The following is a 27,468-nucleotide window of genomic DNA, read 5'->3' as shown; positions in this document are numbered from 1 at the left end:
ACCAAATTCAGAAAGAAAGATGAAGCCATAGAGCAGGGGTCGACAACCTTTTCTGCCTAGGGGCCAGGACGCATGTCTGTGAGCGGATGGCGGGCAACATCCTTCACGTGTACACATGGATCCCGCCCCGAATGGCAGGCATCAAATCACATGTTCACATAGATCCCACCCCATCGAGGACGCCACCCGGAGCACTGAGCTCAAATACTCATACTCACTCGTCCCCGGCCTACTGACAACCCCGATCCCCACAGTGAAGCCCAACTTGTCCATGCCGCCATGATGCCCTATTCTTTTACCCACCTTTGGCCCATGTCTCTCTAAACCTTACCTATCCATGTAACTCACCATGCATCTTTCAAAAACTATTATAGTACAGGTGCACAACCTTTTATCCGAAAGCCTTGGGACCAGACACTTGTCGGATTTCGGACATTTTCGGATTTCCGAATGGAAGATTTTTAGCGTAGATTAGGTAGGTAGCGCGGGCGGCTTGAAAAGTCTGGAGCAGCTGCCTCCTCCCCGGAGACCGGGAGAATCATTGTAAATCATTGCATAAATGTTAGTCAGTTAGTTTGGAGGGATTTTATGTGGTGGTGGTGGAGTGGGGGTGAAGGGGGAAACTTTAATTCTTAGTCCCCTACCTGGTCGGCGACTCCCAACCTCGCGGAGCTGTGGGCTCCGTCCGGCCGCGGGCGGCGCCGGTTGGAGCTCCGACCCCGGCAACTCTACCCCTGGCTGCGCGGCTCCAAATCCATCGCGGCCCGCGGCCAGACGCCCGCAGCCCCAGCTCCGCGATTGTTGGGAGTCGGCGGCCACAGCGCTCCAGAGCTTACCGCACGGCGACCCGGTAAGGCATTGCCCGCTCCCCGCTGGTATCCCAGCGCTGCGACGCCGCCGACTCACAACATTCGCGGAGCTGGGCCTATGGGCGTCCGACCGCGGGCCGCGCTGGATTTGGAGCGCCTCGCAGCCAGGGGTAGAGTTGCCGGGGTCGGAGCTACAACCGGTGCCGCCCGCAGCCCCACCGGCCACAGCGCTGCGGAGCTTACTGCACGGCGACCCGGTAAGGCATTGACCGCTCCCCGCCTCTCCGACCAGGTAGGGGACTAAGAATTAAAGTTTACCCCTTCACCCCCCCTTCACATAAAAGCCCTCCAAACTAACTGACTAACATTTAAGCAATGATTTACAGATGTTTAAGCGTCTCCCCGGTCTCCGGGGAGGAGGCAGCCGCTACAGTAGTACAGACCTGGGTTGACCGTGGGTCGTTTCGGGTCAAGTTTGGCGCCAAACGCGAGCTTTGGTGCGCAGACGACATCCTGGAAAAAATGGCCGGTTTTCGGAGTTTTTCGGTTTCCGGAACTCCGGATAAAAGGTTGTGCACCTGTACCTGCCTCAACTACCCCCTCTGGCAGCTTGTTCTATATACCCACCACCCTCTGAGTGAAAAAGATTCCCCTCAGGTTTCTATTAAATCTCGCTTCTCTCCTCTAAAACCTATGTCCTCTGGTTCTTGATTCCCCAACCCTGGGCAAAATACTGCATTCACCATATCTATTCTCCACGTGAGTTTTGTACATCTCTATAAAAATCACTGGATATTCTGGAAACAATTCTAAATTCATAATTTAGGTTTCTCTTTTGATGTCTAAATCAGACAGAAGAACGGTGTCAACCCACAACATCACCTGTCCATGCACTCCAGTGCCGCTGCCTGACCTGCTGAGTTACTCCAGCATTGTGTCATTTTTTGTGAAACAGCACCTGCAGTTCCTTACCCCAATGCAACCAACAAAAAGAGTTTTAAAATGAGAATCACCATTTCCCTCAGTGTAATTGCTACTTGCAAAATTCACATTGAATCATTCTCTCCAAAAAGGGATAACCCACCATGGATGCAACAGCCTTTTCATGTTTATGTGCAAACAAATGCTTGGTAGTCAATTGGTATTGTTTACTACTCTGTTAAAAATGCCAAGGTACATGACCCACAGAGAGATCAAATAACATCAAGCAACGAATCTGAGAACAACTCAAATTACATTACTTAACATAACCCATTAGGCGCAGGTAGGAATTAAATCTTCTCGGTGAGGGAGTGCCTGAGAATACATTTATAAAAAAATATTGATGCTGTGAAGGTGTGGGATTCAATTCCATATCTCTGCCTGTTCTGAAAATAGTTGCATAACATTACTCGAATTTAACCAACTTGAATCATAGCGAATTTAGTAATCACATTTATCACGATTCATAAAGTACAATGAAATTGTCAATGATAGGCATGGTTAAAATGGCAGATGCAGATCATAGTTAGCTGTGTAGATAAAGCTCTTAAAGATAGCGGAGTCAGGGAATAGTGGGAGAAGGCAGGGACGGGGTACCGATTGTGGATGATCAGCCATGATCAAAGTGAATGGCAGTGCTGGTTCGAAGGGCCGAATGACCTACTCCTGCACCTATTGTCTATTGTGTAACACCCACCTATTGGCCTCGCAATGAACCACCTTTATCCCGGCCCATTTCAATCCCAATCCACTGCCCGAGTTTCAACAGTACACCCACAACTTATATAATTTTCTTGAGTCACTAACAATGGGCTGGGTTGTATGGAAGAAATACAGACAAGCAGTATATCTTCTAGATTGTTAACAGCAGATCCTACTCTATTATGCACTCCTTCTGGATCCAGCAGGATTTTCTTCAAATCTAATTGTTGAGTTTAGTTTATTGTCACGTGTACCGAGGTGCAGTGAAAATCTTTTGTTGCGTGCTATCCAATCAGCGGATACGTGATTTCAATCGAGCCATTTACAATGTGTAGACACATGATAAGGGAATAATGTTTAGTGCAAGGTAAAGCCCGCAAAGTCTGAACAAGGATAGTCCAAGGGTCACCAATGAGGTAGATAGTAGTTCAGGACTGCCCTCTGGATGTGGTAGGATGATTCAGTTGCCTGATAACAGCTGAGTAAGAACTGTCCCTGACTCTGGAGGTGTGCGTTTTCACAACTTCTATACCATTCGCCTGATGGGAGAGGGGAGAAGAGGGAGTAGCCAGGATATGAAACGTCCTTGAACATGCTGCTGTTATGCCGAGGCAGTGCGGAGGTATAAATTGAGTCAATGGAAGGGAGGTTGGTGTGTATGAGATGGTCTGGGCGGCGCCCACAATTTGTTGCAGTTTCTTGCGTAATGGGACCAAAGTCTGACCTTGTACCTTTCGAAGAGTCCACCAGGGACTACACTGGAAGTTGGACAATTTTATACTGGACAATGTTTATATTAACCAAGCCAATTAACCTACAAACCTGTACGTCTTCAGAATGTGGGAGGAAACCAAAGATCTCAGAGAAAACCCACGCAGGTCACGGGGAGAACGTACAAACTCCGTACAGACAGCGCCCATAGTCAGGATCAAACCCAGGTCTCCGGCGCTGCATTTTGCTGTAAGGCAGCGACTCTACCGCTGCGCCACCGTGCGACAGAAAGTGTATGTTGTGCCTAAGGAATAGGTGGGCAGTTTGTGACGTAGCGTGCTTCGTTAGTCATTTATGCAGTATTTAGTTGGTCTCAAGTCACGGCTCAGCCTTCAGTGCTGTCCTGAATGTTCCTTCTCGGCATTAAACTGTGTGGGCTCGAGACTTTCAGGAATCAATGTGTTGAAAATTTTAGAAGGTGGTATTGAAAACACCCTTGATGCTTTCTCTATCCTTCTTCCGTGATAGGACCTTGAACCAATTATCACAAGTCTGGAGTTGGGCAGGTGAATGAAATGGAGCTGACCAAATGGGATGTAGGACAAGGAAAGGATGCTGCTGTTGGTTCACTTATCCTGCCGATGGATTTTTTCATAGATCCTGTTGGCAGCATCTCTGAAGTCCAAGTCTCAGAAGCAATGGGAAGTAATGGATCACTGCAGCCTGACAGATCTGCAGAAGTGTCTGGTCTCCTGTCACTTTGGTCTTTATTGCCATACGATCAAGGCCTTGCTTTGTTAAGTTGATGTGGTAGATGACTTGCACTAAACTTCATATTAAGAGAAGGTAGACAAAAAGGCTGGAGAAACTCAGCGGATGAGGTAGCATCTATGGAGAGAAGGAATGGGCGATGTTTCGGGCCGAGATCCTTCTTCAGACTGCACACAGGCAACATCCACATTTCAATATAAAGTTTGGGAATTGGAATAATAGGCACTCCTTTTAATAACAACGTTGAAGGTTGCTCCAACATCGCATCCGAGGAGTTCAGGTGCTTTGGTATGGACATCACCATCCTAAATAAAGCAAGGAGGTAACGGATGACAAGTTTAAAGAACAAGCTTGTGGGTAGGCCTTCATCTGGATGGGCAAATGAGAAAAGAACACAGTCTTCACGGAATGGAAATTGACGTCAAGGATAAGTTTGCAACTTCTGCTATGGAATAAGTGAATGCCTCATGACCTGAAGCTCACTCTTAATTTGAAACTAACACATTAAGGTCACCAGTGCACATGATCAAACCTCAGAAGCTATAGATGAATTCAAGAAGGAATTCTACTCCAAGCGTGGAAAGAATCTTGGTACACATTCCACACAGAAACAATGCCTGGGTGGGAAAGAATGCAACCCTCTGGCAATGCATAAACTGCAAGGAAAGAATAGGGGAAGTCAACTCCTGACAAAATGCTTACAGCACAATCTCGTTTTCCTTTTGTATACCTTTTCTCCAGAGATACTGCCTGACCAGCTGAGTTTTTTGTGTCTATCTTTGTTTTAAGTAACACCCATGTTCCATTAAACAGACAAGCATACGATCTCATGGCAACAGGTAATCTAGGCACTGGATCTGCGACAGACAGCAAAGGTGGCCAAAGACAACACAAGGCTTAATGTCTATGGGACTGATCACTGATCTGCTTTGTTATCTTCATCAATTGTCACCAAAACACAATCAAGAATACCAAGAGCAAAAGTAAATGTTCTGACCAATTGCCTGTGAGGTGCTATTGACTTAGCTAACAGGAGCCGCAATGTCTACCACATCTGCACCACCCCTGAACTACATACTTAGATTATATTCCACAATTAAAACACGGGGAGAGGCACTTGGTTTCATTTCCAAAATAACAAAGATTGATTTGACAAGAATGACCAGATGATCCAGGTGATAATTAATTGCTAACACAAGATACGCCTGGATTGATCACTTACTAGCCCCAAAGAAAATAAGCAGCCCTACAGACATCTAAAGCCTATGTACAACAACAAAAATGACTTAATCCAAATAGCAAATAGTGGGCAGAAAGGTTGCAGGAGATCCAGTAAAGGGCCTGTCCCACTGTATGAGGCAATTCAAGAGCTCTCCCGAGTTATTAAAAAAAAAAATCTAACTTGTGGTAAGTACGTAGAATGTACGTAGCGGGTGCGTCGGAGCTCGTGGATGTCTCGTAGCGGCTCGTAATATTAACGGCAGGTACTCGGGAAATGCGTGAAGTTTTTTCAGCATTGTGAAAAATGTCCACGAGAGCCCCGAGTACCTAAGAACGGATATACACAATACCATTTATTTGTCACTTGAACCTCATAGAGGCTCAAATGAAAAGTTGTTTCTGCAGTTTCTTCTAAGACCCAAGACACAACACAATTTACACAGACATCCATCACAGCGCATCTCCTCCTCGCTGTGATGGAAGGCAAAAAAACGTATCTCTCCCCTGCACTCCCCATTCCCCTCCCGATGTCATATTAACGTCATTCTCCGAGTTCGAATCAGGGGAAACTCGGGAGAATTCTTGAATTACATCGTACAGGGACAGGCCCTTAACTCACTAGCACCCACAACAAGCATTGGTTCTGCAAGGCCCAATGCCTTTTCCTACTGCGAACAAAATTCAGAGGCACAGGAAAGAGACAAGTCAGCATGCAAAAGAATCTCCTCAACTGCAGACCGTCCTTGACAGGAATACTCTTGATTGCATTCTCACTTTCTCACTCCCAAATAAGGGGCAAGAGGTCAAAATACGGGACACATTCCAGACGACAATTCATTGACCGACTCGGCCGTGGCTGGGTGAATGATGAGTTGGCCCGGGTGCTGGACTGCACACAAAGCCCAGCCGGCGGGCCAGCTGAGGAGTTTTGGCTCCAACTCATAAACCGATGATCGGCCATGAGAAGGAGAGGTGGTGGTGTCGGCAGTAAGCGAAGGTCCGAAGGTCGGACAGCTGGCCGGGCTTCCGACCGACGGGCCCTCGGGTGAGGCGCTGCTACTGCACTCCATGGGCTGCACCATGTCGGGACGGGCGAGGCGGGGCCGGACGCGGCGCTCTGACCCGACAGTCCCCTCGACCTGAGTAGTAGCAGTCAAATACGGGACAAGGGTGGTCCAGTACGGGACAAACCAATTTAGCCCCAAAAAACGGGATGTCCCGGCTAATACGGGACAGTTGGCAACCCTAAGCCTGCCAGCAAACCCAAAAATAAGTTAAAGTAACCACTGAAAGACCCAAAATTCTGGAGTAACTCAGTGGCACAGGCAGTATTTCTGGATTGAAATGGGTGACGTTTCGGGTCAAGACCGTTCTTCAGACCTGAAATGTCACCCATTCCTTCTATCCAGAGATGCTGCCTGTCCCGCTCAGCTACTCCAGCATTTTGCATCTATCTTCAGTGTAACCCAGCTGGTCTTTCCTATTCAAAGCAACCACATGCCAATTTAAAAACCTTATGGAAGAGACACTTTCCTTGCTGAAGTTTTAAAACTTGGCAATGAAGAACTTCAAGTCATAAATCTCCAAGACCATGGCCCACAACTGTGAAGAGGGTGTATTTCAGTATATTTCAAGAAACCACAGTGATGCCTTAATTTCAAGCTTTTACCATAACTATTATGGATGAAAAAAATCTACAGTAACTATTTGGGTTATAATGTAGTATTGATGGTAATGTCAATAATGAGAAAGAATATCTACGCTTATGGCTGGATCTAGATCAATTGGGAAGGTGGACAAGGAATGGCAAATGAAATTGAACTCTGACGTGTGTAAGTTCTTGCACGCTAGTTCTTGCCCATGTCAAAAATAGGGCAAGACTTGCACAGTAGATGATCAAGTCCTGGAGAGTGTTGCAGAACCGAGATCTGGGAGTACAGGAGCATGGATTCTTGAAAGTGGTGTCAGGTGGACAGAGTGGGTGAAGAAGACATTTGTATGCTTGCCTTCCATTGAGAAAGGCATTGAGTACAAACGTCATGATGCAGTTGTAGAAGTTGTTGGAATAAGGTGTGCAGTTCTGGTCACCCAGCTAGAGAAAGGTTGTCATTAAGTTGGAAAAGATATACCAGATTGTTACCCTGGGCTTGTGGGTTTAAGTTGTAGGGAATAATTGGATAGGCCGGGACTTTTCTCTTTGGGGCCTAGGAGGCTCAGGGGTGACGTTACTGAGGTGCACAAGATCTCGAGGGGCATGAATAAAGTGAATGGTCACAGGTTTTTTTTGGAATGTAGAGGATTCCAAAACTACAGGAGAAAGAGGTGAGAGGAGAAAGATTTAAGAGGGATCTCAGGGGCAACTTTTTTCTCTCAGAGGATAGTCCACATCTTGAACGAGCAGAGGAAGCTATACAAACGGATAGAAGCAGAACTTTGTAAGTGCCCTTTATGAGCGACTATTTACATACCTTGGGTGTGCAAGCAAAGAATTTCACTGTGACTTGTCACATGTGACAATAAAACATCCATTCATTACTTTTAAAAGACTTTTAAAATGGATAGGAGGGGTTTGAATGGCCCAGTATGCTAACTTAGTCAGCATGGTCAAGGTGGGCCGATATAACTCTATGATTTTAATTTAGCCTTCAATTCAAATGCAGTAATTACAGAGAGACCTAGCTCCCTGGTGCATGCTGAAGGGCAGTCAGTACCAGGGTTGCCCTGGACAGCCTCTTCCCAGCGAAGGAGCAGCTGCTCTGTAATTCACACTGTGGAATCAATCCATTTAGAGGGACAGCTGACATGATCTTCACTGCATGACAATTCCAACAGAAATGTAGGGAGTAACACCACTAGACATGGGCCTTTTCAAACTAACTAAAGCATTGCCAACAGCAGAATTGTTGCAGCAGCTGCATTATTTGACCAAATGATGCCAGCACTACACTACAACCTGGCTCTCAATATCAGTAGGACCAATGAACCGATTGTGGACTCTGGAAGAGGAAGGATGAGGACCCACAATCCTGTTTATATCTACGGGATGATGGTGGAGAGGGTCAAAAACGTCAAATTCCTGGTTGTGCATATTTCCGAAGGTCTGTCCTGGACCCGGGCACACTGATGCAATTATAAAGAAAGCACATCAACGCCTCGACTTCCTGAGAAGTTTACAGAGATTTGGTACATCAGAGAGGATTCTCTTGAACTTCTGCAGGTGTACAGTAGAGAGCATATTGACTGGTTGTATCATGGCCTGGATGGCAACTTGAACGCACAGGAGCGAAGAAGACTGCAAAATGTTGTGAACACTGTCCAGTCCATCACCGGCAATGACCTCTCCACCATCAAAGGGATTGACTAGATCAAAAAGGCAGCCAGCATCGTCAGAGATCCTCACCAGTCTGGCCACACATTCATTTCACCCTTGCCATTGGAAAGAAGGTACAGGAGCCTGAAAACTATAATGTTCAGGAACAGCTCCTTCCCTACAGCCATTAAACACTACAACCTCAAATAAGCTCAGAACTACATAGACTATTATTGTTATTATTGCATTATTATTGTGTGTGTACGTATATGTGCATTTGTATTTGTGAGTATGTGCATATACACACACACTGAACTTTTTTTTCCCTCCCGCTTATTATTTTGTTTACAGTGTACTATGTTTACATATTTTGTTGTGCTGTTGCAAGTAGGAATTTCATTGTTCTATCTGGGCCATATGACAATAAAATACTCTTGGCTTGACTCTTAACTCTCTTCACCATGACTGGTGACATGCCCATCCCATTCTAACATGCAGCAGCCAAAGTGGCACGGGAAGTCTGTACAATTAGGATTAACTGCATCACACAAACACACCACAAAGAAGGGGGCCAGTGAAAGCCGGGGAGCGCTGGCTGACTTTCACACCCGCAATCAAGAGGAAGGTAAAACGGCTGGACAGGGTACGGTAAGTCCTCTACCATATGTTTTGGGACCCGCATGCATGTAAATGAAACCTAGTCTAGTATTTTGTTGCATATCCTTTGCATGCAATGACTGCTTGAAGTCTACGGGAGCTAGGGAGGGGGGGGGGGGGGGGGCTGAGTTTCTCCAGCTTTTTTGTGTAACCTTCGATTTTCCAGCATCTGGGGGGGGGGGGGGGGGGGGGGGGGGCACCCATCTTTAGCTTATGCTCATTTTGGGGACTTGTCCCCTTCAGTTTTCTCTTCAGCATATAAAAGGCATGCTCAATTGGGTTCAGATTGGGTGATTGACTTGAGCACTTAAGAATCGACCATTTTTTAGCTTTGAAAAACTCCTTTGTTGCTTCAGGGGTGTGTTTGAGATCATTGTCTTGCTGTAGAATGAACTGACAGCCAATGAGTTTTGACATTTACCCGTCGGTTTTGCTTGATCCTGAAAACTCCAATGAGCCAATCAGCGAAATAACACCCAGGTGAGGGCAGCGATGGAGATTGCCTACGGCTGCCCTCGACTGCCTGTAACTAAATAGCGACCCCACTCCACTGCACTACGAGTTAAAAAGAACCATACCAACCAAATTTTACTCACGGAAAATTTTTCAACGTGCTGAAAAATGTTCCGCCACCTAGCTGAGGCCACGAGTATTCGGGAACTTCCCTCAAGCATGAAGGAGGGTTCCAGCGACCTCATAGGACCTCCTAGGACCACGTGTCGGCATGCTGCGAGTTTGAAGGTCTAAGACACTCTTCTAAACTCGCAGATTAGGTCGCCCAAGTAGAACAGGCCCTTTAATCTTCATCTCCTCTGTCCACAAGACCTTTTTCCAGAACTGCGGTTGCTCTTTTAAGTACTTCTTGGCAAACTGTAACCTGGCCATCCTAGCTTTGCGGCTAACCAGTGGTTTGCATCTTGCAGTATAGCCTCTGTATTTCTGTTCATGAAGTGTTTTGCGGACAGTGGTCATTGACAAATCCACACCTGACTCCTGAAGAGTGTTTCTGATCTGCCGGGCAAGTGTTTGGGGATTTGTATTTCTAATAGAGCAAATTCTTCTGTCATCAGCTGTGGAGGTCTTCCTTGGCCTGCCAGTCCCTTTGCAATTAGTAAGCTCACCAGTGTTCTCTTTCCTCTTAATGATGTTTCAAACAGTTGATTTTGGTAAGCCTAAGGTTTGGCTGATGTCTCTAACAGTTTTATTCTTGTTTCATAGTCTCATTAATGGCTTCTTTAATTTTCATTGGCACAACTTTGGTCCTCATTTTGATAAACAGCAATAAAAGTTTCCAAAGGTGATGCAAAGACTGGAGGAAAGATTAGGTGCCGAGAGCTCTTATATTTGCATTGCGGCATTTAAACACACAATTACAAACACTTGTGAAGCCATGTGTCACAAACATTATGGTGCCCTGAAATGGGGGGGATTATGTATAAACACAGCGGTAATTTCTACATGATGAAACCAAAATAAAAATACCCTTTAATAAAATCTGACAATGTGCACTTTAACCACATGTGATTTTTGATATCACAAATCTGAAATTGTGCAGCACAGAGGCAAATAAATAAATGATAGGTCTTTGTCCCATAAATTATGGAGGGCACTATATATATCTGTCTCCAAAGAAAAGAAAATAGATAGAACACCTGACATTCCCACTAATAACACTATTTAATATGTGGCCAAATTCATCAATGAGCAAGAAGAGTATCATCTGACTTAATTAGCATACAAACAAGCAAATAAAAACGTATTATTTCTTTCCAAGTTAATACTTGCACATACGCAGTTCCTGTAATAGTCCAAAATTCTGGACGATCAAAAAGAGGCGATTAAAAGTTTGATCAAAGATATGGGTTTTAAAGATGGGTTTAAAGGTTGTTTTGATTGGGGGTTTATGGAACAAGTGCAGCTATCAAAAAGAGAGACAAAAGAGAAAAAGAGGCATACCTGAGGCCAAACAGATGCACGGGTAAATCAAATTATAGACAATAGACAATAGGTGCAGGAATAGGCCATTCGGCCCTACATTCCACAATCCGTACTCATGGCTGATCATCCACAAACTAGCCTGGTTGAATTATCATAGTACAATGTGGAGATGACAAAGTGCACAAAGATCTCATGGTAACAGAATAACCTAGGCACCAGCCCACCTTCCAAAGCCACAACCTGTACCAGCTGGAAGGACAAGTCAGCAAAACTGTGGGAACACCACCACCTGATAATCACCCTCCAAGCCACTTGGAAATAGATCACGGTCCCTTCACCGTCACTGGGTCAAAATCCTGGAACCTTACAGCATCGTGGATATACCTGCATCTTAAGACTGCAGCGGTTCAAGGCAGCAGCTCACCAACTCCTTCTCAAGAGCAATTAGGATGGGCTGGCTCAATCTGCAAAGCCCATATCCCTTGGATGAATTAAGCAAAAGGTTTTCCTCCTGCACCAGTGTTGCCGGTTTCACATGATTGGCTGCAAGCCAAATGTAAAATTGAGACTTGCTAAATCTCGCAATTCCATCCCACCCCCACTCCAACCTGAACTCAACAATTGCAACATATTCAGATTTGACTCCAGGAAGAGGTTCAATCCTTACACCTTTACTATCGCTGCCTCCTTGGTAAAACAGACTGTAGTTGCTGGAAGTGCCAAGAAGATTTGAACAGCGGGAATATTAGCCGTGGTATCAAGCGTTGCAAAAATGCCAAACAAAGAAGCCGACTTGTTTTGAGCTAGAACAAGGAACAAATTTAAAATCACGGGAAAAAGGTAAACAAATGTTTTGAATCAGCTGGCTGTAAAGTGGCTAAACATCTGTGCAGAACCCTATTGGTGCAATTCAGCGATTTTCAGCAAGACCTACACATTGTTGTAATCACCCAGTATGGAATCAATGGATAAGGTTGTTTGTCCAGTGTGAATCAAATTCCTTGTATGCTCAAAACCACTTTACAGCTCAAATGCACAAGATAAAGAAGTTACAATGCACTTCAACCAACATTGCTTTGCTCATATCTAAACTGTTTGAATTTTTGGACTTTAAAGTGTTGCCAAGTGGATTTTATAGTATTAGTGGACAGGATATTGTTAGGATTTTAGTAATTTACAGATATACAAACACTAACGTAGTAGTTGGCAGTCTTCAAACTCTTATATGCTTCTGAATGAACTGATAACTTTCGAGAGAATTAAGTTAAAATCTACTCAAAATAGTAAGTTGCTCCCAATTTTTGTTTTGTACACTAAACAACCAAGAGTATTTTTGTAATTTTGTGTTGGGAGAGAGACCAGCCCAAAGCATTAAATCTGTTTCTCCATAAAGAAGCTACCTCACCAGCACTGGTTTTCTATTCAATCATTCTTTTTACTAATTCAAAACTTTCTCATCACAAGTTCACAACTGTATAATAGTGGAAACCTTTCTCTATTATCACAACCAAATGAGTGTTTGTTTTAAGAAAGAATTGTGCAAGTAATTAATAAATACATCAAGTGACAGAGGAACGAAATAAAATACGAAAACACTGAAAACACACAGCAGATCTGGCACCATCTGCAGAAAGAGAAACAGAGGCATCATTTCAGGTGGAAGACATGATGTTGCCTATCCCGCTGAGTGTTCCGAGCATTTTTCATTTGTATTTTAGATTTCTAATATCTAGTTTTTTTTTAATTTTCATTGACTGGCATAGAAAAGAAAGTAGATAACACAAAGCAGAGAACATAATTCCAGATAAGAATTAATTTGAAGCATATTACAACACTTTAATATGAGATGTACAAAAAATACCAGAAGCCACTTTGAAAGGTCATCAAACAACCGAGATTCAATTACTTCTGTATTCAAGGATCACTGAATGGAAAAAAATAACTTCAATATTAAACTTCATTCTATGCAGAAAAATAAAAATCTAGATACAGAAGCTGGCAAACCATTTACAGCACACGAGCCCAGTTAACCTCCAGCTGAACGTCCATTATCTGTGCTTTAATATCTTTCTTGATTATCTGCCAGGATTAGTATAGGTTAAAGCCTCTCATAATAGTTATATCACTGATGTGAGGCATACCCACTCCTGCTTTGACAGTAAATTCACAGTTACAATGGTAAGTGAATACAGAGAATGTACTGATCATTTCTGAAAGGGAGATTCTTGGTTCTTGGTCCTCCAAAATATTCCAAATGGAATTTAAACTGGAGGTGGTACACCATCTGCCCCCTCCCCCACCACACTCTCTCCTCCCCTCCCCCTCCCTCATCTCCCTCTCCCCCACTCCCCCCCCAACTACCCCACCCCCTTCCCTCTCTCCCTCCGCCCCCTTCCCCCTACCCCTCTGTCCCTCTTCCACCCCTCCCCCACCCCCCCCTCCGCACTCTTCCACTTCTCTCCCATTTACCCCTCGCCTATTTCCTTCGCTCCATAGATGCTGCTGCACCCGCTGAGTTTCTCCAGCACTTTTGTCTACCTACGATTTTCCAGCATCTGCAGTTCCCTCTTGAACATAGTTATCTAATTGTCGTTTAAAGAGGCATGTTGGTAATTTTAATATCTAAATTTACTTTTTGGTTTGTTTGGTAGAACTTTCTCTATGGAAAATGTTCAAATGAAAACAGAAATCAACCATCAGTTATCAATTTATTATATCCCGCTAAAAAATCCTGCTTGAAGCTCTTGCAACACCACCTAAGCGTTGCCTGCTATTAATTCTTTGCACCTTCCACAGTTACTGTTTTCAGCTTGAAGTATGGTGGAGAAACTCAGCAGCATCTATGGAGTGAAGGAAATAGGCAACGTTTCGGCCCGAAACGTTGCCTATTTCCATCGCTCCATAGATGCTGCTGCACCCGCTGAGTTTCTCCAGGATTTTTGTGTACCTTCGATTTTCCAGCATCTGCAGTTCCTTCTTAATCACCTTGAAGTATATTGTACTGTGTCTTTCTACTGAACATCTTCACCCATGACTCTGGTTACTTCTGTTAATATTAGCAATGTTACAAAAATTTTGAGATTTAAAAAATCAAGTCTGCAATTTATCCCATCAGATAAAGCATAACAATAAGTTTAATTTGACACCAAATTCACTTTCATATCTCAAGTATTAAAAAAGTTATGACCATTTTCATACTCGGAAATTAGCATCTTGTTCCCTATTGATTTTCAATGGGCATTACAAAAAAGCTGTGATCTTAGATAGTCAAAAGCACATTTCTTAAGGAAAGATTAACATTTTTAAATAGCCTAAGTGTCCAAAGATTATTCACAAATAATTCACAATATAACATGATTTTTATATCTAATTTATAGGCCAAATGGAAGGAATTTAGTGGTCAATTGCTGTAAATAAATGCCCATTTAAATTGGTTTTCTAGTGGGTTCATGTGGAACGCGCAGGTTTAGAATGTTGACAGCGCGCTGGATTAGTGCCCTCAAATGCCGAGAAAAATACTGGGGGATATAAAAAGCCCAAAATGAGCTACTCGCTATAGAAAATTATAATTATAGGGTTATATACATGCCCCATTTAATGTAAAAATAAGGTACATACCTTTAATTGTTTGCTTTATAAAACCCTGGGGCTGCCAGAGCTTGCGGAATGAACGAGAGCTTTTAAATTTATTATATCTACTCTTCGAGGCCTATAAAACTAATAATAGCTTTTGGGACCGGGTCTTGCAGCGATTCTCCGTTAATGATTTACTAGGCTGAACATCTGCGATTGGAACAGCCTAGTAAAAATCGGGTTTTAAACCCGCCCCCTCCAAACAGCTCCAAAATCACACACAAGGGGAGGGGCAGATGCTCAGCCACGATTCAGGTACGTTTTGTAACATACCTATTAATATGGAATCTATTCAGCATTTATCTTCATTTTTCAGTTATATTGATCAAGGTATCGTTCAATTCCCCACTTAAATCCTGCACGTATAATAACCTGTTACGGCAAAGCACAGTCAGTACTTCCTCTCCAGTCCAAACATTTCACTGCTAAATTTCTTCATTACACCACCTTCTCATTTTTATTTCCCCAAAGGTTTCCTTCCCTACTAACAACCAATACCACTTTGTCCAAACTTTTCCTCTTTGGACATTTTATGAGCACTGACTCCACTCGTTCTCTCAAAACAACTATCTGTATGCCTGAAATTGTTTCTCAAATTCCTTGCACTGTCTTGACATCCTTTAATTTAACCTGTAACACATCTTGGCTATTTTTTTTTGAATGAGAACAGTGTTCAATCTTTCTAACAATTCCAATCAACAGATTCAAGCTAGATAAAGCAAATTTGATATTACGGTAGCGTTGTGTTAGAACTACTGCCTTTCAGTGCAACCCGGGTTCAATTTGCAATGTTTTTTTCTACACCTAAAGCCCACCTTCATTCGTTTTCCCCTTCTAAATCTTGTCCCTTTTCCTTCAGTTAAAGGATAACCTTAGATTATCTCTACAGGTGCTTTCTGCTTCTTGAATCTTCACTGTCACCTTATGGGCCTTGCGATTTATCGGCAAGTCTATATTTGCATTCCGTTGAAACTCTTTCTTTCACAACTGACAATGCTTTTTAGGCATTTGACCTCTTGATTGAGGTGTGCCGTTTTTCATGCAGGCATGTTTATTGTACCACAGTTTTATATAGTTTCTGTATCACATGACTGACCTTGGCAGTTCATTTTGAAACAGGGACTGCCTTGTTATTGTTAGCTTAATTTATTTAATGCGCTCCTTTTGAACACAGTTACTATTACTATTTAAGAATTGTTTTAGCAAAAAAAAAAGAAAACAGCATGGATTTCCTTGAGAGGAAAATGATGTTTACCTCAACACTGCCTTTAAGTCCCATGCAAATCCACTAAATCAAGAATTCAATTGCAGGTTAATCCTGAATTTCTTTTGGAGCCATTTTATTTACATGTGTACAACTGGTATTAGTGCATGATCCATATAATCCCGAGGGAGAATCAGAATTATACTCTGATGCTTCTTCCCAAGTAGTAAGCTACTTATGACGGCGAGTCCCTAAATTGATAGGTCAGGAAGTTTTGAACATACACCGTGAAGGCGATAGTAAGCGCAAGCTCTGGTATGAAAGAAATGTGTGGGAAGTAGAAATCACCAAGGTCCTTGGTCAATAGTCTACACATGAATATGGAACAAGAACAGTATCAGGCTACAATAATCCCAGCATCTGAAGTCCCTTGTGCCTCCAGGACAATATCAAACTAGGCTATCAATGCCCAACAGTTAAATATATGAAGAATAGCCACAGGCAAAGCACTTGACTGTGATGCGTTTGTCATCAAGTGCATTCATCTTAGAACTGTGCAGTATGTCAAATCTCTAATGATATGAGGGGGGGGTGGGGGGTGGGGGAAGAGGAGAGAAAGTTTCTGGAAAAATACAACTTAAAAAAGCAGCTTTTGGCACAGACTTCAAACGAAAATAGATCGCAACATAAAAGATATATGCACACAAGAGCAGTATAAGCGATACAAGTTCCTTCATAGTTCCTTGGCTTTTCAAAAAGATAATTGCCAGTCTAATCTTGGCCGCAACTCCATTTTTTGTTGTCTCGCCTACATAATAGTTTATTTCTCTAAAGTCTTGAAAACTATCTTAGCTGCTGAAATTTGGGGAGGGTACCAGAATATTGGGAAACAGACAACATGACCCTCTCGTTCAAAACGGAAGATGGAGAACTCAAGGCCAGTTGGTTTATTTGTTGTTGACAAGATGCTGGAGTCAATGATCAAAGAGGAAATAACGAAATCATTTAGGAAAGCTGAATATAATCAGAGATGGGGTTTTTTCTAAAAAGTAAATCATGTTTGACAATTTTGATCAATCGAGGATACAATAGGAAGGTTCTTAGAAGGTAAACCAGACATCATCCATTTTGAATTCCAAAGGGCATTTGACAAGGTGCCACACAAGAGGCTGGTGCGTAAATTAAGAACTCAGGGTATTGGAATAAATTAATGCCTTTCAGACCATAACGAGCGGAGTAACCCCAAGGGTTCTGGGCCCCCAATTGTTTGCCATTTACAATAATGACCTGAAAGACGGAATGCATTGCAAGATATCCAAGTTTGCCAATGACATAAAAATAGGTGGAAGGTTATTCTATGATGAGGACATTATGATTTTGCAACAGGATATAGATAGACTGTATGATTGGGCAAAAGAATATGCAAAAAGTTTAATGTGGAGTATTGCGAAGTCATGCACTTCGGCAAGGAGAGTCAAAAAGCGGATTAAAGAAGAGCAGAGGGGGAGCTGCAACTGAGTGAAGTTCAGAGCGATCTAGATGTTCTATTAAATGAATCACAAAGTTATCAGACAGGTCCAATAGCAATTAAGAAGGCAAACAGCATTTTGGCCTTTATCGTCAAGGGTTGGAGTTTAACAACATGGAGGTTTTGTTACAGTTGTACATAGTGTTGGTGAAGTCATATCTGCAATATCGTGAATAGCTTTTGTCCCCTTACTTTAAAAGCCACATTATGGCATTCGAGACAACCCAAAAGAAATCCACCTGGGATGCCGAAAATAGACCCAAAATATTGGAGTAACTCAGCGGTTCAGGCAGATTCTCTGGAGAGAAGGAATGGGTGATGTTTCGGGTCGAAGAAGGGTCTTCTTCAGACTCTGAAGTTAAAGGTCCGAAGAAGGGTCACCTGAAACGTCACTCCAGAGATGTCCCGCTGAGTTACTCCAGCATTTTGTGTCTATCTTCGGTATAAACCAGCCTCTGCAGTTCCTTCCTACATATTTCACCTGGGATGTGACAGTTGTTCTATCAACGTGGGCTAGATAGTTTGAGTCTGCATTCCTTAGACTTTAGAAGAATGATCTAGAGGGGACTTGACAGGGGTGATGTTGCAATGTTCTCCCTATTGGGAGAGCAAGGGGACAACGCTACAAAGTAAGGGACTGGTCATTTAAAACGGAGATGTGTAGAAATGTCTTCTCTAAGATGCAAATGAATCTCTGAAATTCTCTGCCAAAAGTGATGCAGGCCAGATCATTAGATATATTTAAGGTGGAGGTTGAAAGAAAATCAAAAAATTAGGAGTTATGATGAACAGGCACAGAAGAGGACTTCAGACATCAGACTGATTGCACTGAATGATGGGGTAGATTTAAGGGGCCTAATGGCCTACACCTATTCTTATTTTTTGTGTTGTTAGTATTGCATAGACAACGATACAGCATCCATAACTCTTTGGGAATAGAATAGGAAAGATTTTCTTTCAGATAACTTTATCCCAGTTTTACACACATTCATTCTATATTCTCTACTGGAAGAACCATTCTTTCAACATCATCATCCTTCATGCCAAACCACTTCAATACCCAATGTGCATCAATATGTATATCTTCCATTCATCAAAGCTCCAGGAAGCACTCTGCATTATTTATGTTTAACACCTTTATATCTGTAACAATCTACGGAACCTTTTCTCCTCTGAGGCAAATATATCCTTCCTTAAAGGGCAGTGGAACATAGTGCTCCTGACTATATAGTCATAACAAAACTTCTCCACCTCTGTTTTCCTTTTAATAAAGGCTAACATCCCACTAACCATCTGAATGTTTTACTTGTGTAGGAAGGAACTGCAGATGCTAGTTTAAACCAAAGATAGACACAAAATGTTGTATGAAGGAGCGGCAAAGTCTGAAGAAGGGTCTTGACCCGAAACATCACACATTTCTTCTCTCCCAGAGATGCTGCCTGTCCCGCTGAGTTACTCCAGCAATTTGTGTCTATCTTTGAACTTTTTACTTCTCTGTTCCTGTATGGCCCATATTGTTTTGCTTTCTTCCACACTGCAATCAATTTTCTCTGGTATCATAGTGAATAAGATCGTACATCTCCACATAATTGCCAGAGATTTGCTCACAACAATGCTGATCTACTATTACCCAATTACTCTGGTTGTTCTGTTTTCTCCCCATATTCCTTGATTTTGTTTTACTATTAAGATACAGATCTATTGCCTCAAATATATTATTGACATAGCTGTCACGGGCTACTGTAGCACAGAATTCCAAAGGTTCGCCACCCCTATCTTCAGCTAAAAGATCTATCCCATATCTTGAGGCTGTGACCATTAGTTATGGGCTCTCAGTCATCGGGAACGCCCAGCCTACGTCTAGTCTTGTTACAAATGACTTGGCTTGTATGAGAACCCCTCCCATTCTCCTTAATTCCAGTGAATAAAGACCTAATCAACCCAATCTATCTTCAGATGACAGTCCTGCAACCTCTGGAGTCAGTCTGTTAAGCTTTCCTTGCATAATTTCCAAGGCAAGAACATCTTTCCACAGAACAGGAATCCAAAACTCCATACAGAGTGGTACCAATGCCCTGTACGGCTGCAGTAAAAAAATTATTTCTACTCAATTCCTCTTACAAAAGCCAACATACCATTCATGGTCCTAACTGTTTGTGTACGTGTGAGACGGAACTGCAGATGCCGGTTCAGACCAAAGATAGACACAAAATGCTGGAGTAATGCAGCAGGACAGGCAGCATTTCTGGAGAGAAAGAAGTGCCTGTGTATGTGAGCACTTGAAATCAACGACTCGTCTACAAGAACACCCAGGTCCGTGGTACATTCCCTCCTTCTAATTTACCTCAATTCAGTTAATGTCTTTGCTTTTTGGAACTAAAGTGTGCAGCCTTGTTTAAACGGATTCTGCTGTGCATTATTCTGAATCGCCCAAGTTCTCCTTAATCACACTAGTGCCTCTTTGCACCCTCATAACAGCTCATATCCCCCCAACCACCCCATTCTGCATTGTCTGAAACTTGTACATTTCCGAGATGTATTGTGTCAGAACCCCACCCAATTTAACTCGCATATTATTCTTCATGATAATTTTCATGCTAACTAATTATTGAGACACGAGGTTTGCTGTTGGCTTTGAACATCCACTAAGCACCCTTCCAAAAACAAAAAAAAACAAACATAAATCTTCTGCACTTTAAGATCACCATCATAAATCTTCTGGCAAATTTTATTGAGTCAAGTATGACATTTAAAATAAAATTCTTGTGTAACTAAAAATTATAAATAGTTACGAGCATGATGCTACCAACACAAGTGCTGTCTGCATATATCAAAGGTTCATGGGTCTAACTGAATTCCACCTGCCTCAAGAAGGGTCCTGACCTGAAACATCATCTATCAATTCTCCTCCACTGATGCTGCCTGACCCGCTGAGTTACTCCTGTGGTTTGTTTTTCACCCAATGTCCTTTCCATCTTTTCCAAAGAAGTACAGATAAGCATGAATCTCCTGCTAGCACGCACGGGAATTGTGGTAAAGTTCAAGAAAGATGGGGAAATACACAACTAGGTTTTTCACTAGCGATGGAAGTCACTGCTCCTGTGGTACCTGGAAACTCACTCCGGATAAACATTTCACAAGGTACAAGCCTGTGGATTTGCAAGAACTTTCTGCCACCCAAATAAAAAGCTATTAGCAGGTCCAATTCCACTATCTGCTGCCACAGAGGAAAAACAATCACAAACATAAATGTTTCTCATGCCACATGACAGGAAGATTTTTCTCTCCCCCCCCCCCACCCCAACGTAAGATTCTGACATTAATATTAGTTGAAACATCACCTACTGACTGGAAATGGTTGATTACAATATAGCACACACTGTGTAATACTCATGTACATTCATTGAAAGGACATATTCACAAAGCCCTGCACTGACTGAATTTACTACAGGATAGGCTCCAAAAACATTAGGTCATGCAAAAGTTTGAATGGAAACATTTCAGCCCTTTTCAAAAATGATGTTTCCCTGGTACAGATTTACTTACTTATCAATCTATAATGATTCTTGTATATCTGTATGTGGAGAGACATTAAGTATTTGCTCAATTTTTTTGACCTTTGACAAACATTTATTCCACCATTCTGATCCACCCTCCTTCCAGATGATGAGGTGGAGCAGTAGGTGGCCTTAAACACCCAATTAATAAAGTATCAACCTCCTGATTCAAGGAGTTAGCATTGAACAAAAGATATCATATTCACTAAAATAAAATTTCCGCCTTCCAAATCACGGGGTGTTAAGAGTGCTAATTAACAACTCACTTGCTTAACCATATAAATAAGGCAAAATAAAGCACAATTCCTGCCAAATCTGAAAATAATGATAGTAGTTATTGTACAGCGCACGTATCACCAAAGTGATACACAGCAGGCACATGCCGTCAGGATAGGCAAGGTAGGCACTGCCGACCCTGACTAAAATCATAAAATACAAATAGTAAAGGCACTGGAGAATTATGCCTACCTAAGAGATCGATCTCTTAGGGAGGCATAATCCTCCGTGCCTTTAATGCGCATGTAATACAGGAAAGTGTGTGCCGCCCACGTGCCGTGGACGCTGCTTCAAGCCGTCAATTTCAAGCAGAGCTGAAGGCAGCTGAAATTCTGCCTTTGCAGCGTGGACTGTGTACTGTGCATGCGTAGCAGCCTACTGCGCATGCGTAGCGCAATTTGCTGTAAAGTGGGAAGCGGCTGTAAAAGGACAGCGCCGCTGGGGGGGAGAGTTCCTTACACAGCGTGTGGGGAGTCTGGCCAGTGGTGAAGTTGCAGGAGGGCAGGAGCGTTGAGAAGGAGGGGGTCGGGGGTCATGTCAGATCCAGCTCAAGAGCGGGTCAGCGGGCAATGGATAACAGTACAGCAGGCGATGGAGCTTACTCCATCTGTTAGGGCGAGTAACGTCAATTGGTCCCTTGTTCGCGCTGACACAGGAGTGTCCACTGCCCGCTGTCCTGTTATCCATCGCCCGCTGACCCGCTCTGCTCTATGATCTTTGCTCTTGAGCTCGTCCCCTCACTGTTCAGACGGAGAGCACTGCCAGAGGTGAGCAGGCCGGCAGAAGATGCTGAGGTCCGGCGGCCGCTCGCAGCCACCCGAGCTGCTTCCCTCCCCGGCCAATGCTGTGGCTCTGCGCCCGGAGCACCATGGCAGAAGTAAGTGAATGAGTTTAAGAAGGAACTGCAGATGCTGGAGAATCGAAGGTACACAAAAAAGCTGGAGAAACTCAGCGGGTGCAGCAGCATCTATGGAGCGAAGGAAATAGGCAACGTTTCGGGCCGAAACGTTGCCTATTTCCTTCGCTCCATAGATGCTGCTGCACCCGCTGAGTTTCTCCAGCTTTTTTGTGTACCTTAAGTGAATGAGTTGCTGGCATGATCCCCGACCCCCTCCTTCTCAACGCTCCTGCCCTCCTCGCAATTTTACACCTGGCCAGACTCATCACACGCTGTGAAAGGAACTCTCCCCCCAATTGGTCCCTTGAACTAGTATTGTCATTCAATAAGATCACAACTGATTCAACTTGTCCCGGTGTGCTCCCGTTTTACCCCACCATCTCTCCACCTGCCATCACCCTCCACCCCCCACCCATTCAGTAATTCAGAATGAAAGAGATTTGGAAACCTTGGGCAAATTGAATTGATACTTTCTTTATTTTTATTCTTTGTTTTTACAGAGAGAACAATTTGCGCATGCGCGGTTTAAGATTTTTCTAAAAGCCGACTGACTGCCTACCCCGAGTAATTACTCACGGCACGTGCCTGTACGAAGCCAACCATGTCATCTCTGGGTGCCCGCTCTACCACCCACCAAATGGAGCTCAGGGCCTGGCAGACGTTGACACAGAGACAACAACCTGGCTACTCAACACCCGGCTGGAGATCTAACTATTCCTTTGGTTTATGTTTCATTCGCAAGAAGAAGACCAACGTGTAGGAATGAGAACTGCAGATTCTGGTTACTACATAAAAGGATACTAAATGCTGGAGTAACTCAGCAGGTCAAGCAGCATCTCTGGAGAACATGGATACGTGACGTTTCGGGTCGGGACCCTTCTTCAGACCCTCTTCCAGCTTTCTTCTCCCCTCCGACAATCAGTCTGAAGAAGGGTCTTGATCTGAAACACATCCTAGCCATGTTCTCCAACGACGCTGAGTTACTCCAGCACTTTGCGTCCTTTTTTCTCTCACCAAAGTGACTGGCTCACCTAAAACATCTACCCTTTGGGTGAAATCTAAGATTTACTGGTTAAAAACCAAACTGTTCTTGGAGCAGGTATCTGCAACCTCTCTCTGTGCCTCCATTAAAGAATATTAAAGAAATGAGAGACTTGGGGGTGGGCAGCAAGCCAAGAATTCAACAACAATTAAACAGTTTTCCTTCATTCACCCCTCCTCCAGTCGCTCATATTAAAGCAAATTCTTACGGCCTGAAGGTCAGGCTCCTCTGGACTGACTGAGCTCCCAATTTTCTTTTACCCGAAATAAAGCTTGTAGTGAAAAAGAATGAAACCTAAAAATAGCCACACAAACCCACATGCACATAATGGCAAACAAATAATACTGAGACATCAATGAACTCCCCGAAAATACATTCTCCAACCAGGAGCTCAGAGGGAGGGGGGAAGAATGGAAGGGTGTGTGGAAAAGAAACGTCTTTCTCATTGAATTATTTAGTGTACAAATATTATAGGCAAGGAGAGAACTCCTGTTAAGATTACTGCTGCTCCTACAGTACTTTTCTTGCAGCTGGACTTAAAACAAGCAGGCTATATACACATTTATACACACGACAAAGTCTCGATCGGAAACATCCCCATCCCCAACAAATGCTGCACGACCTGCTGAGGTTCTCCAGCAATTTGACTTTTACTACATGTAAATAATTGATTTTTCAAAAAGAGTGAGGACATTTTGCCTGTCAATATCCTCAAACTGAAAATGCCCCCCTAAATCCAGTCTCTCTTTCCCAGTCTGCCTCTCGTGTGGTTGGAGTATGATCACCCCAACAGTCCTACCACATCCTCGCCAATATCTTTTGTGCTCCCACCTTCTCAGATTTTTCTTACTCTTCCTCTCTCAATGGGAATGGCCAACCATCACCACTCATTCACTCTCACCCGCTCCTCCTCTGCTGATCCCACTCTTGCACTCCGCCATCCCACTTCGCTTACTTCTCCCCCCCCCCACTTTCCCCATTCCTTCTCACCCCCACCTTCCCCACTTCCAACACACTCTCCACCCTCGTTCTCTCCCCACTGGCCCTCCTTCTATACTCCACTCTCACCCTCTTCCACCTCCCAACTCCAACACCCCCCCTACCCCCTCCACTCTCCTCTCACTCACCTACACTCTCCACCTCCTTCCTCCACTTTTCTCCTACATTTGCCCCTCTAACTCCCTCCCCCCACTCCATTTCTCTATCTTCCCCCTCTCTCCTCATCCCATCCCACTTCCCTCCCTCTCCCGTCCCTTCTTCCTACCACCCATTCCCCTCCCTCTACCCCCTCCCACTCTCTCGCCTCCTCCCCCGCGTCTCAACTCTCCCCACTTCCCCTCTACGGTCCCCATTCCACCACACTCCCCTCCCCCCCCTCTGCTCCCTTTCTCTTCACACCCCCCCACTCATTCCTCTTGCCTATTCCCCTAGCCCTCTTCCCACCCTACCCTGCTCTCTCCCCCTCCCGTCTTCAACCAACCTTACCTCCATTCCAATTCCTCCCACATTTCCCCCTTCACTCCTCTCCACCACCCTGACCCCTTCATTCCCCACCCTCGCCGCACCCTTCCTCGCCTGTCCCCACGTTTCCCCCCTTTTTTTCTCCCTACACTCTATCCTTCTCCCCACTCTTCATTCCCCTTAGTCCCCAATTTCACCCTGCCTCTTCACCCCACCCCACCCCCGTCCTGGTCCGTCATCCCCCTTCCATTCCTTCTTCCTCCCCATCCCTTAATTCTCCCTCCTCGTCTCTTCATTCTCCCACCACTCTTCTCCTCCTCCTATTCCCCTTTCCCACCCACCCTTTATTCCCCTCTCTCCTCCCCCTTCACACACCTTTCTCTTCATGCTCCCTATCCCCACTTTATTCCACCCTCTACCTTCATTAACCCTCCCCATTTCACATTTCCCCCCTCTACATGCTCACCCCTCATACCCCCTTCCCCTCAGTACACCCCATTTTCCCCCCATTTCTTTCCACACCCCCCCCTCTCCCTCCACCCCCTCTTATTCTCCTCATTTCTCCCCCGCCTTTAAGCTCAGTATACCCTTCCCCCCTCTCTGCCTCTCCCCCTCGTCGCCACCTACTGTCCCCTTCATTCCCTACTTCCCCCCCCCCGTTCTTTAAGCTCAGTACACCCCTCTCCCTCCCCGTCGTCTCCACCTACTCTCCCCTTCATTCCCCTCCTTTCCCCACTCTCCCTTCCCCTCAGTACACCACTCACCCTTCATTCCCCACTTTCCCCTCAGTACATCCCTCCCTCCACCCACTCCCCCATCTTCATTCCCCACTCGTTTCACAACTCTCCCTCTATCTTCATTCCCCACTCTCCCTGCCCTTCTTTTCCTACCCCCCCCCCCCTCCACCCACTCCCCCCCCTTTACACCCCCTTCCCACCCCCTCCGCTCCCTCTCCCCCTTCATTACCCAACTTCCTCCCTCTCCCTTCATTCCCCTACCCCCACTCCCTCTACCCCCACTCCCTTTCTACCTCCCCCTTTCATTCCCTACCCTCTCCATTCCCCAATCCCTCTTTACCCCTACTCCCTCTCCCCCTTCCATTCTCCATTCCCTCTTTCATCCTCCACTCTCTCCCCAACTCCCTCTCCCTACTGCACCCTCCACTCCCCCTCTCTCCTCCACTCCACCACACCCACTCTCCCTACTGCATCCTCCACTCCCTCTCTCCCCCACTCCACTATCCTCTGCGCACCACACCCTCTCTCCCCCAACTCCCTTTCCTCTCCCCCACACCCTTTCCTCTCCCTCTCTACCTACTGCATCCTCCACTCCCTCTCTCCCCCACTCTCCTCCCCAACTCCCTCTCCCCCCCAACTCCATCCTCCACTCCACTCCCCTCTCCTCTCTCTCTCCTCCTCCTCCTCCATCCTCCCTCTCCCTCCACTCTCCTCTCCTCTCACTCTCCCCTCCACTCCTCCTCCCCTCTCCCCCACTCTCTCCTCCCTCCTCCCCTCCCTCTACTCCTCCTCCTCCTCCTCTCCCTCCTCCACACTCCACTCCTCTCCTCCTCCCCTCTCACTCTCCTCCTCCCCTCCACTCCTCCTCTCCTCCTCCACACTCCACTCCACTCTCCTCCACTTTACCTGCACAGGCTCCGCCGCCATTTTGCCGGCACCCTCCGCCAGTCTGGCTGTCGCTGGCCGCCTGTCCCGGGCCGGTTGCCGGCGCTGCCCGCTCGGCGCTCCCACCGTGTTGTCGATGTGTGGGGAGAGGCTTTGGCGGAGACGGTGAGTGTTGTGAGAGCAGCCTGAGGCGGCGATGGCGGCGGCGGCGGGTGGGCGAGCGGAAGGCCAGGCCTCTCAGCGCATCCCGGGCCGGGCCGGGCGGGAGGACGACGACGACGACCCCCTCCCTCTCCCCCCTCCTCCTCCTCCTCCTCCCCGGGCAGCAGAACCCGATCCTGAGGGCAGTGTTAGTCAGCTCGCCATCCCCCTTCCTCTCCCTCTCCAGCCACAAACTTTTTCCTCTCTCTCTCTCCCCTCACACACACTCTCACTTCGGCCGAAGGGCGCTCGCTCTTTATTCTCTCACACACTCGTTTCTTCTTCTTCTTCTACTTATTCTTTCCCCCTCCCCCTGAGGAGGGAGGACGGACACGAACCGAGTGTTTAAAGCGCCAACCTCCGCCCTCCGAGGAGCGTCCGCCCGCCCGCCCGTTCCCAGCGTCATGTGATCCGGTGCTCCAGCCCCAACCCCCCTGTGTCTGTCCCTGTGTGTCTGTGTCTGTGTCTGTCTGTCTGTCTGTCCCTCCCTCCCTGTGTGTCTGTCTGTCCCTGTGTCTGTCTGTGTGTCTGTCTGTCCCTGTGTGTGTGTGTCCCTGTGTGTGTGTGTGTCCCTCCCTGTGTGTGTGTGTGTGTGTGTGTGTCCCTGTGTGTGTCTGTGTGTGTGTGTGTGTCTGTCCCTGTGTGTGTGTGTCCCTGTGTGTGCGTGTGTCCCTGTGTGTGTGTGTCCCTGTGTGTGTGTGTCTAACCCTGTGTGTGTGTCTATCCCTGTGTGTGTGTGTCCCTGTGTGTGTGGTCCCTGTGTGTGTCTGTGTGTGTGTGTCTGTGTCTGTCCCTCCCTGTGCGTGTGTGTGGCTGTCTGTCCCTCCCTCCCTGTGTGTGTGTCTGTCCTTGTGTGTGTGTGTGTGTGTGTGTGTGTGTGTGTGTGTGTGTGTGTGTGTGTGTGTGTGTGTGTGTGTGTGAGTGTGTGTGTGTGTGTGTGTGTGTG

The 27,468-nt window shown here is 45.3% G+C and overlaps 1 protein-coding gene across 2 annotated transcripts in view; it reads right to left on the bottom strand.

The window, feature by feature from the left end:
- The window catches only part of LOC129700728 (serine/threonine-protein kinase N2-like), a 119,596-nt gene extending 93,007 nt beyond the window's left edge, over positions 1 to 26,589 (bottom strand). For both annotated transcript variants that reach the window (XM_055641350.1, XM_055641351.1), the window contains exon 1: positions 26,343 to 26,589. In XM_055641350.1, the coding sequence (XP_055497325.1) occupies positions 26,343 to 26,363 (21 nt within the window). In that variant the 5' untranslated portion in view covers positions 26,364 to 26,589. The remainder of the gene's footprint in view (positions 1 to 26,342) is intronic.
- Between the last annotated feature and the right edge of the window lie 879 nt (positions 26,590 to 27,468).

The sequence above is a fragment of the Leucoraja erinacea genome, chromosome 10, assembly GCF_028641065.1.
Source record: "Leucoraja erinacea ecotype New England chromosome 10, Leri_hhj_1, whole genome shotgun sequence".
In the NCBI taxonomy this organism is placed as follows: domain Eukaryota; kingdom Metazoa; phylum Chordata; class Chondrichthyes; order Rajiformes; family Rajidae; genus Leucoraja; species Leucoraja erinaceus.
The sequence above is the reverse complement of the archived record's forward strand: the minus strand, read 5'-3'. Positions and strand labels throughout refer to the sequence as shown.